Source organism: Falco biarmicus, chromosome 8 (genome assembly GCF_023638135.1).
Source record: "Falco biarmicus isolate bFalBia1 chromosome 8, bFalBia1.pri, whole genome shotgun sequence".
Lineage (NCBI taxonomy): Eukaryota > Metazoa > Chordata > Aves > Falconiformes > Falconidae > Falco > Falco biarmicus.
This window is the reverse complement of record NC_079295.1, coordinates 10,648,149-10,659,988: the sequence shown is the minus strand read 5'-3', so window position 1 is coordinate 10,659,988 and position 11,840 is coordinate 10,648,149. Positions and strand designations below refer to the sequence as shown.

Below are 11,840 nucleotides of genomic sequence, written 5' to 3'. Positions count from 1 at the left end.
GAGAATTTTCAAAGGCAACGATGGCAGAAGATGCGGTGGAAACAGCAGCATCACTGTGGATAGAATCACTCTTATATACATTAGTGTACAGACTAGACCACATACATTACAATTTTGGTGTCTGCAGTGGGGAAATCTGTACTTCACAGTACTGGGCCCTATAAAACCTGTGCTGTGTTGTACTGATGTCATGCTGTGTTATTGATAAAATACTTGACTATTCTGACTGCACTTCAGAAAAATTTGGGAAAGATCTTTTTTTTTTTTCACTCACACCATTTGGTTTTGAGCAGAGCATTGTCTCATTCTTTCCTGTAACAGAGCTGTGTGAAATTGATAATTTCTAAACTTTAGTCTGGCTTCAAAAAAACCCCAGCTTTTGGATTTGGTGATTAAATAGTATAACTAGTATTCCATCTAGTGCTAGTTATGGTTTTAATAAAATGCTTAGGAGAATTAACATCAGCAGAAGTGCTGACGCATTGGGAAACTGACTGACTTGTTTTCATACAATCTCAACTCAAACCTTTTTTGTTTCAGAGACTTAGTACATTCTAGATCTAATCTGTAGAAACATCTGGAAATGCAGTAGAAGCTTATACATTGAACATTCTACAAAGTAGAGACAAACTAGTACTACATTTAATAACTTCAGCTTAACTCTGAATGTCAAACTTCTAGCATTCTGGTATTGCTTTTCCTAGCATTCAAAAAATAACAGAACTTCTTTTTTTGGCCTGGATTAGCTTTTTTTTTTTTTTAAGTTAAAATTATTTGAGAATTGTATGAGCACCAGCACAGGAGCAAGGAAAGAGGAAGGAATGCACAGCAGAAGGCAGAGTAGAAACTTTATTGATTTAAGCTGTCATGGGATCATATTTATTGAAAATCCTGCTCCACTTTTTATAAAAGCACATTTAAAGCCCAGCAAGGTTTACTACGGCCCCTAAGCTTTGCAAATGTGACCTTTATAAATATGAAGACCTGGCATTACAGGTATTATGTTGTACTTAATACTGTAGTTACACTGTATTTGGTAATGCTTAACGTTTTTACATGAAACTTTTGTTAAAGTACCATCTTTTTGAGACTCTTGCTTGTGCTAATAAATTGCTTTAATTTGCCTCCTTTATTAACACTACTTTTGACATGCATCATCACCGCAAAAAAAAGTCTTGCACCTCTAATATTGGAAAAGTGAATGTATTTCCATAGCATGGCAAAAGTGCTGATATTTTTCAAGAAGGAATACTTCTTGGATACATTGTTTACATCCGTGGAAACCTGTATGGGCCCCCAGAAACTTTTACTGGAACTCTGTAAAATACATGCAAAATGTAAGGATGTGTAACTTCCCACTGCCTGTAACTGACCTGCAATACTCTGTGCATGTAACGCCATCAGTTAAAGCAACTTCCCTTGTAAGCTTTCTTTCATTTCGGAGTCAGTGTTGCAAGTATCCTTGATATGATTCTTAGGATAACTTAGCCAAATTCTGCGTGTTACTCTGTTGTTGTACAAGCAGCTGCCAGATGGTAATACAGCGAAAAGACATTTAACGTCAGTCACCTAACTGGAAACCAGATGGCACAGCAGAAGTTGGAAGAAGATGTTTGCCAACTCATTCTGGCTTCCAGCTGTAGTCCCATGTTCCACAATGACCGCTGGGACAATGGCCTCTTGACTGTCACCCAGATACTGCCTTGATAGTGTTCCCAGCCATACTATGTGCTCATTCCATAAGCTGAATTGCTGATATTCCCTTGTCCCTTCTCCCCAAAAGCTGCACGGAAGAACGATCAGAAATGGGCGTGTAAAAGTCAGCAGGGCTGAGAATTCTTTGCTGGCTGCTGGTCTGTTGTGATGAAGTGCATAAACTGGACCTTTTGGATGTCTTCCTGTATGGGAGGGAAGTCATTGAAAGTAGCTTGTTTTAACTCATCAGAATTGTAGTCGGTTTGCTTGTTAAGCTCAGTAGGAGGGGGTGTTTTGCCCTGAGAGGATAGTCTTGCAGTCCTTCAGTTGTGGTACAAAGCTGGAAAAGTATCCGGCCCTTAGAGCTTGGGAGCATGTGCAACACTTCTGGAGCGTTCCAGTTTACTCTGTTTTCACAAGTGATCTTTTTTCAAATACTGTAACTTGTCTGGCTGATAGATCTGCTAAGGTGCACGGCTTAGTCTTTACTGTGTGAGAAAAGTAAACTGTCTAATGAAACACTCAAACTGCTGCTTCCATGTTTTTCTCACGAGAAGTTATGGGATACAGTAACAACATTGGTTATTGCCATTTGGGAGGTGATAATCATTTATAACTCAGACTGTTATGAAGCTATAAAGCAGGGTGAATCGGGTATTTGGAATTCAGCTTAGCAATAACCAAATATAATGTATTTATGGTAGGTGGTTCTCAACAAGGTAGAGAGAAACAAGTTGGCTTGTTATGCCTTTTGAATGAAAGTTATTTTACTATCAGGTCATTTATACAGCTGCGATGGGATAACATAAATAGTTTAGAAGTTGCCAACCAAACGCTGCTTCCAAACAAAGCTTTAAACCTTTGGAAAATAATGATCAGTGACCAACTGATTCTTCTTTATAAGGGAACAAATCAAATCTATGGGTCCTTTAGGATACTGGCAAATCTCCACATATTGTAGAACTGCTTATCTTCTCATTTCAACTTTTTTTTTTTTTTTTCATGGAAGGTACCATTGCAATGACTGTATCTACATTTTTTGAAAATGCAAGCCATAGGATGTCCTGAGCTGATGTCTGAATGTAGAATATAAATTTTATGAAGAATTATGTCGTTGCTAAAATCCTCCAGGAACAGTATCCATTATACCTGAAAATCAGTCAAATAGTTATTTGTTAAAAATTAGCTCTTTGGTTTTAGTTGTGATTTATTTTGATTTAATTCTCGGTACAGTTGGATATGTTTCTATCTATGTAACCTTTCTTATCAAATCTATTACTTGTACACTTTAATCGAGCTGTTTAATTATTCCTTTAATAAAACAAGACAACTGAAATCCTTTTGTCCTTCACTATTAATTGTTTTCTGGTCTTAATCTTCCCTGAAGCACATCTCTGAGCCATTTTTAAGCTTTCATCAGCCTTCTTCAATTGTGGATACCATACATTTCCATATTCTGGTGAGATCGAGAAGTTCTGTGAAAAATTTGCAGGGAGAAGTTAGGCCTGTAGAGGCAGAGAAAACCCTCAGTGGAGAGAAGGATGCTGCTTAACATTTTTTTGTTGTTGTCCAGCTCTGGGCAAAGGCTAACAGCAAGCCTGTTGAGAGAGAAGTGAGTGGTATTAACTTACAATACTTATTGGCTGTGCTTGCCAGTGCTTGCCAGTGTGACATAAGAACAGTTACACCTACTCTGTGATTTGTGGTGGAATTGGGAACTTCCCGAAGAGAATGAGGCTTACTGACTCATGGGTGTTCTGCTTTATGATGCCACTTCTGCTTATTTTTTATTATTTTTCCAGATGCTTTGCTGGAGTTCAGGACTACTCTATTGGGTTGGATGTGGATGAAAGAACATTGTTCTGGTCACATCACTTTCCTCTGAAGGGGTAAAACCAACCCTTTGAGACAAAAAGAAAGGTATGTCAGCATTTGCCCTCCATCTGTTGAACCCAGATGAGTTCAAGCCCTGACATGTATCAAACTCACACCAGTGGTGAAGCTGACAATAGAGAACTTACGAAGGAACAAAACAGTTCCTGTTGCCTGAACAGTGTTGTGACAATCTTGTGCCAAAACAGTTCTTTTATTACAGTTTGGAGACTTCAATAGTATCAAAGTAGTTATCATTTCTCAATAGTATGTCTACAATGGAAGAGGAATGGCAATACTGGGTGACAATCTCTGGGAAGAAAAAGCGAAAATAATAGTTTCGCAGGTAATGGCCTCTTTTGCAGATTGCATCTTAATTCAGTTCAGCCTTTAGCCTGAACAAACATGTAATTCAGATTCACCCACATCCATCTTCTCTGATCTTCAGACTGTATTTAAAATCTTAAATTTTATTTTTTTTTAAGCTTGCAAGCAAAATTGTTGCCTCTTCTGTTGGACCAGCTGTTAGCACTTTTTTTTTTTTTTTTCAGAGACTCTGGGCATTTATTTTCAGTTACTTCACATGAATTCAAACACCAATTCTGAATCCCCACTGCATACAAAGCCCGTTAACTCTGGAAATTTAGGACTGGGACCCCTAAGCTTATTTTAAAATAAAATAAAAAAAATTTCTGTTGAATCCTTTCAGCTTATCTCAAACTCCTAAGAACTGTTAACACTCATTCTCCTCAAACGTGTAAGAAGATATGGCATGCTGCTTTCCCAAACTTTTGCCTGAGAAAATTCCTGCTCTTAATTAAACTTGAACATGCTGTGGGAGCTTAATTTAAGCTATTGATCCCACAGGACTGAGCTCAGGTGAACAAACACCTGTTTTGGCTACAAAAACATTTCTTCTAGAGAAGATGTGAAACTGAAGCATTTTCCCCCTCCGTTCTCCTGTTGTTTTCCTTCCATTTCAGAAAATGCAGCATACTCCAGTCAGGAAGGCGGCAGCACCCTGAGGGGTCACCGCGGGCAACTTCCAGAAATCTCCTCACGGTCCCCGCGGGGACCGGGGCCGCTCCCTCGCTGGTAAAATGTGGGAGATGCTTTGCCCCGACTTTGACAGCACTCGCTGGGGCCTCCGGGGGCAAGGAAGCGAAGCGTAAATAACGCTACACGAAGCTCAATGGCACCGCCCGCCCGCTGGCTCTGCGCGGGGCGCGGGAGCCTCTTCTCGCGAGAGGCCGCCCCGGCAACGGCCGGACGCGGCGGCGGGAGCCCGCGGCCATGGAGGAGGCGGCGGGCTCTGAGGCGTCCTTCTGCCTGCAGAGTATCCTTCCTCCTCCGCCTCGTCTGAGGCGGGCGGCTGCGGGGCGCCCTGGGGTCTCACGGTTCCCTCCCCCGCCTCAGCGCTCCCGCCTCCCCCTGTGTGTCATGGTGGTCCCCAGGCGGGGGGGCCCGGGGCGCCCCGGCGGCGGGTTGGGGGGGGTCGGGCAGGGCCAGGGGCTGGGGCCGGGGGCGGGACTGGCCCGGCGGGGACCCGCAGGTTGCCAAGCTGTTTCACAGAGTAAGAAAAAAAAAAAAAGCTAAAAAAGTCTGCCACCTTGTTGCTTGTTTTTGAGGGCTATTGCTCCTGCGGGCCTAACGGGGACAGCATGCGGGGTTTGGGGTTATTTTTCCCCTGCAGAAACGGTAGGGTCGTCGTACTTCAGCGTGATGTTTGAGCTCGTTGCTGAGGGTAAGGGTCCTGGTGTGACCCTTTGGAAAGGAAAGGCCATTTTACACCCCCCCCCCCCCCCCCCCCCCCCCGAGGATGGGGCAGTCTAAGCAAGGCACTTGTTTCCTCTCTTAGGTTAGTTGTTGATTAGTAAATGCAAAATATTTACGCAGGAGTGACAGGAGTTGTTACAAGGGCTGACAGTGGGGCTGTGGAAGCTGCTCCTTCAGTTTCCCCTGCCTGCCCGCAGAGTAACTGACGCGGTATCCCTGGGTAGGGTCAGTACGGTGTATGACCGAGTCATAAAGATTATGATACAATAGCCTGGACATAATTTTATTTGCTGTGGCTTTTAGAGGGGAGAAAAAAAGTTTGAGTTCTTTTCATGTTTGAGTTGGAGCAAATTACGTTAGGAGTTTATGGCTTTCACATGCACTTTTTGGCCAGGTGACCCAAATTCTAGTTTGGTCACTATATCAGACCAGCTCTGTTGTGGTTTGTAGCTGTGAGCTGCCAAATCAAGAAGATCTTTCACGCTTTGTTTTAGAGGCTGAACAATTGGAGCTCTACCAATACCTTAGTTTTTCCTGCCTTGCTAGAAGTAAGATGTAAACTAATATAAAATGAATTAAAAAAAAAAAAAAAAGTGGGGGACTGCCCTTTGCAAGCTGTGACTCTGTTTCTACCTTCTTGAAACTGTATAGCTGTTCTCATAGTGTGTGCTGTGCTTAAAGTGCTGTGTCAGGACCTGTTAAAGAAAGAATTGACAGTGCACAGTAGTTTTAGAAATTAATTCCTCTGTTTTATTGTGCACCTTGCTATGATTTCTAGAAAAAAAAGGGGGGGGGGAAGGAAATAATGTTTTTTAAAGTAATATTGTAGTCTGTGCTCAGCATTTGCAATTACGCACTAGCTTAGACCGTAGGGGATTGCAAGGACTGTCAGGTCAGTTAAAAATTCAGGGGAAAAAAACAGTGTTTGAAAGTTTCACCTTAAGGTTATACTGCGGTGATGCTTCTATCTGCATAGAAGGATTCGATAAATACAGAAAGAATTAATTGAGTTGGGGGGAAAATGATCATACAAAAGATAGCTTTAGAAAAATACTCTCTGGCAGAATCACTAAACATGGTTTGAAAAATTATTGGGTACAATATTTCATTTAAATTTACTTTATTTGAATTAATTTCAGATTGATAAATACAGTGCTATAAAGTGATGAAGAAGCTTAGAGGTTCCAGAGAAGTATGCAGATACTTAGTTCATACACAGAATTACCACATATATATGGAAATTGTCCCCTGCTTCATACAAAAAATGTTGTACCCAAGTATTCATGCTATACAAGCACAACCACAGTTTCTGAAGTCTCATTCTTTAAAGAGAATGTATAGTCAGCTAGCCAGCGCTAGGATATCTTAATCTAAGGTAAGAAGGGGCATTTGAGAACATCACCCTAACTAGTCAATCAATATTACTATGTGTTTTATCTCTGCTTGCCTGCTGCAAGCATCCTTGCCTTTTCAAACAGTAAAGGAAACCTATTCTTCCTGCTTTGCTGTGCCTTGCTGTTGTTCCCTTCTTAAGTCATCAATAGTTCAGGAGAACTTTTCTCCCTCCGAGTTGAAGGAACAAAGTTGAGGAGTTAGGAGCTGTTTTATTAGGATGTGGTCAGACACTGATGTGAGGACCAGAATGTTCCTGTTGTACTGGGGAGCAGGCGGATAACTGAAAGTTAGCCAGGTGCCCAAGTCCCTGATAGTTATCTCAAGTCTGTTGGTTCAGCTCTTGAAAGTCATGTCTCAACATGAGATGTTTATATCTGGGCTCTCTTTACTTACCTTGATGGACCTACATATGGTCCTGGAGTACCATGCTGAGAAAAGGTGCATTTGTGGAACTGTACGATTTCTTTGCCCTCCCATTAAAGCCAGAAAATTAATCCAGATTTCTTCTGGTGTGATAGAGAACAGATTATTAGGCCTGTTAAATCTAATAGTTTGAGGATTCCTTTGTTGTTCCCCCCCTCCAGCCCTTATAATGAAAGAAAGCATAGTAAATATTTTTTTTGAGATCAGTTTTTGCGGAGCTGAGGTTTTAGAATTAAACATTCCAGAATCAGTCAAGTTACAAAATGAATCTTTTGCAGGGAGCAAAATTTGAGATGCATAGAGGCAGTGACTTGAATTGAAGTCCTGTGTCCCACATCTGCAACCTGTGATGCAGTAGTTCAGGAGGTAAATTTCAGGGCACAGGTATTACTGGCATTTGCTTTCACGTCCTAAGCCTAGATGGGAGATGCTTAAGAAGTGTTCATGCCAGTTTCCTATTTATGTATGTAACTTCTGTAAGTAAGCATGTGGTGTTACTGTGCATTTGGAGGTACACAGATGTGCTTCAACTCGATTACTGGAATTGTGCCTTAATTCACTCAATAACTTCCCTATTTGGTTGTTGGTGGCATTTATAAGAGAAAATGACAACTCTTAATCCTGTATCTCAAACCTGTAAAAACCAAATGGTGGTTATACTTTTGGGGGAGTGATCTTCAGCTGTTAGCCTTCCAGATGGTTACAATTTCACTGATAGTTTTGTTGATACTGTGATGCTGGGGTCTTAAATGCAGGTGATACTTTTGCATATGTATTGTACAGTGAGAAGTGCAGCAAAAGGACTGTTTTTGGGGAGAATAATTCATATTTAGGAAACTTGATCCAAAGCTGGAACATTGTGTATCTGTTTTTTTGTGTGTCTGTGTATGAAGTACTGAATTGCCAGCTTTTCTTCAAAAGTTAATTTCTGGTTGATTTATGTGGGTCATTTGTAGGCTAACTGATTTCCTAGGGAAACTGTCAACAGAGCATCTTGCTAAAAACATTTCTGTTATACTTTCGTGGGCTGTGAGACTAGTGGATGAAATGTTTATTTGGGTTTCATTTTATACCACGTGTAGATATTTTTAATGACAAGTCTGACTCTAAAGCATTTGGAGGAACTGTAGATAATTTTCAAATGGATTTTTACATTCTGAAAGTTCCTTATCTTTTTGTTTTGTAGCTGTGTTGTAATTAATGAGGCATTTGTATCAGCTTCAGTAAATAGTCCTCTAGTATTTAGTGTTTGATCTCAAGATGTTCATGTTTGAACTTGTACATCTGAATTTGATGAAAAGTGCCATTCTCTGACAGCATGAAGCTAGTTATGCTTAGAAGCATAAAGTCTATAGAAGCTTCAGTGTAGCAAGACCCTTATGAAAACTGATGGTTGGGTAAGTGGGGGCAGAATTTAGCTACTGTTTAATTCAGGATGGTGCTTGACTTCTAACTTTGATAAGTCCGATGAGGCGAACTTTAATGGTGTTTAAACCTGCTATAAAACCTCTGAATCAAAATTCTGTGCCTGTGCACAATAGTTTTTAATGGTGCTGGGCTTGTTTACCTAAAGGCCAAAAGAAGCCTTCCAAGTGTAGTTTTGTGTCAAAAAGAACAAGGGTGAAGGTGGTGATAACAGATTTATAGATGATTGTTTTATGATACACTTTTTTTTAAATTGGAGCTCATAATGTGCATCAGCTGTTTCAGACTTAACAAAATCTGCAGAATTTACCATATCTGACGATTCTAAAGATGATTATCAGTATGAGGAGGTAAATTGATAATCTTCTGATATATGTGGTAGAATATTCATGTTTCATTCTTTTGTTTTACTTCATCAGCCACAAAAATGTCCTAGGAGAAATAACTTGAATCTCCTCTTATAAAGTGCAATGATGCTAGGCATATTTTTATTTTTCAAGAGAAAATTTAGTATCGGTTGATTTGTAAGGTTTTATTTTAACATTAAATACTCTTTCTGAAGATACAGGCATTTCTGTTTAAATGCTTCAGCTTATTTATGTGTGTTTCACCAGTATAAATTCTATTTAAATGTAGCAAAATATTAGTTTAACAAGAATGAGATTGTTTTCGGTAGTTGTCCTGGGAGTGGGAACAGTTGCATTCTGAAAGAAAGTTGTATAAAATATGTTGATATCTGACTTAAATTATTTCATTTAGGTTCCAGCAGATGATGAGTTTAGCCTTCAGGGAGATGATGAGGATCTGTCAAAGGCTTTGCAGACTATTCAAGAGCAGGCTGAAGATGCCCACATTCTAGTAAGAACTTCCTAAACATTCTAAGATTCTCTCTGTAATTCAGTTGGCATTAATGGTCTAAAACTTATTTTTTAATTCTTTTATTATTTTATTTATGAAATATTTGTGTGGAAACAATTGTCTCATTTTTTAGAAGTTTCTAGGGGGTAAACATAGGCCACAGTGGAAAAAACAACTTGTTTCCTGGGCTTCATCTTCCTTCAACTTCTGTTCACTTTATGTTCCATAAACAACCTGATATTGCAAATACATGTAACAAATATATAGATAATTTTAAATATATTAATGTTATTATAATATATCAGTATTTTAGGGTTTGTTTCTATATTGAGTAGATTGAATGAGAGTGTGATCCCTGACACAGGAAACAAACTGTGTATGCGTAAAACCCACAGAAGCTTGTACTTGAATACTTTGCTAGAAAAGATTATGTGTATATTGAAAATAAAGAATGGGCTGTTACACTGTGTTAAATCAAAATATTAATGAAATTATCAATGGTGTCATACATTAGTTCTTGACACTTCTTATATGTACAGCTTGATTTCAAAACAGTCATATAATAGTTTAGAACTACACAATGGGATTGTTATAATGCATTTTCCAAAATAAGATTTATCTGAATTTACTTGCTTATAACAACCTAGAGGAAAGGTGCTTTTGCCTGCTGGGTTTCTAATACCAGCACTATCTCACAGCCTCATCAGTAAGCTTTCCTCATAGTCTTTGTTTTGCAAAAGCAAATGATTAATAACAAAAAGACTAAATTATTTGAACAATTCTTACCATCAAAATGGAGGGAAAATGTGCATTTTCTTCTGCACTGGGGCATATCAACAGGTCAGTTTAGTATTTCAGATCAAAACTTTTAATGAAAACTGACAATCCTGGTGCCTTACATGTTTTGAAACTGAATATGCCTGAAAATTAATGGAAAGGTGGCAGAAGTTTTTAAGACTGAACATACTCAATGTTAACCAAGTAGTGGAAATTCTTAATGTTCTTTAAGTATAACTGAAGTTACGTCTGTTTTACTGTGCAAGTTGACATTCGATTAAAAGTGAAACAAGGAAGAAATTTTTTTAATCTATTGATCTTTTCGTTGTGCTATAATTAAATAATCTTTTTACCTTGTTATTGATTTGTTGAACTTTGAATGGTAGGAAACAATATGCTAGTATCTGTCCTGTTTAATCAAACTGAAGGTGTTACCTTTCCTTAAAACAAAAGAACGTGTGTGCTTAAACTCAAATTCTCTTTGATTTTGTGCTTATGCTAATGCATGTCTGCCTTCTTGCTGATTGACTCATTATTTGGAGGCCTCATTTTTTTCCACAATTTTGAAATATTTTCAGCCTTTAGACAGGGAAGACATGAGCAGAAATATGTTTTAATACACTTGCTAGATCCTTGACAGCTTTCATAACTATTTACTGTGTATTCTTTGAGGCTCAATGACTAGATTGCTTGATGCTAATTCACTGGAAAAACAAAATGCTGCAGCAGACGGTTTTGGTGACCCAAGTCAGAAGCACTGTTTCCTGTGAATTAATATTAAAACGATACGCAAACTCTGAGCTAAGAAGCACAGTAGAAGGCTGCCATCTTCCAGTGATAAATGATTGGTATGCTTTTTCAATCATTAGCTTCTAATCTTGGCAAAAATAGGTTAAATTAAAAAATAACCATATCCTGGAATAGCTGCTCTGTGATAAACAATTTTAAGCGATTGTGTTTCCTGTTCATAGTAACTCATGTACCCAGTCCCATATTAAAGATCACATTATGATACTAGATGTAAATATTTTTGTTAAAGAAATTATATAGAAAAGGCACAGATCGAGATCCAAAAATAAGTGATTTGCTAAATGCAGATACTATGAATTTCCACAGTTTCTAAATTGAGTAATTACAATTTCTTTTAGGCTCTGCAAAAAGGTCAAGTATAACCAGGAAACTCTAAGAAAAATGCTTATTTTCAAACTTCCTTCTCCAAAGCAATTAGCGCTAATTACTAAATTAAAAAGAGCAATATAAGCAAATAGAAGATGGCGCTATTAATATTTTTTAAAATAAAATTGTTGGTAGGAACTAAAACTGTGTTTCTACAGGGAATATTGAGGTGTATTTTCTTTCTTTCTGGGTATCTGCATGGGTGCAGTGAAACCACTGGTCTTCAAGGAGTTTGAGGCTTGCTCAGCAATTACATTTCATGTTTTTGTTTGGGTCCCACCAGGGAAATGATGGAGCTCTAATCTGTAAATAATCATTTCCCTCTAGTCTGGTGAAATGGCAGCTGATTCAAAATACAGCTGTGCTGGGCAACACATGTTTTGGACAGCGGTGATTCTGCCTGCTATTCCTGTTTTCATCTTCATTTGTCCTTTTGGTCAGAA

At 38.8% G+C, this 11,840-nt stretch overlaps 1 protein-coding gene across 1 annotated transcript in view; it reads left to right on the top strand.

Moving 5' to 3' along the window:
- The first annotated feature begins 3,856 nt into the window (after positions 1-3,856).
- SPAG16 (sperm associated antigen 16) overlaps positions 3,857-11,840 on the top strand; it is a 413,195-nt gene continuing 405,211 nt past the window's right edge. Inside the window, exons 1-4 of the mRNA XM_056349058.1 lie at positions 3,857-3,913; positions 4,756-4,903; positions 8,890-8,936; positions 9,346-9,444. Coding sequence (XP_056205033.1) covers positions 3,857-3,913; positions 4,756-4,903; positions 8,890-8,936; positions 9,346-9,444 — 351 coding nt within the window. The remainder of the gene's footprint in view (positions 3,914-4,755; positions 4,904-8,889; positions 8,937-9,345; positions 9,445-11,840) is intronic.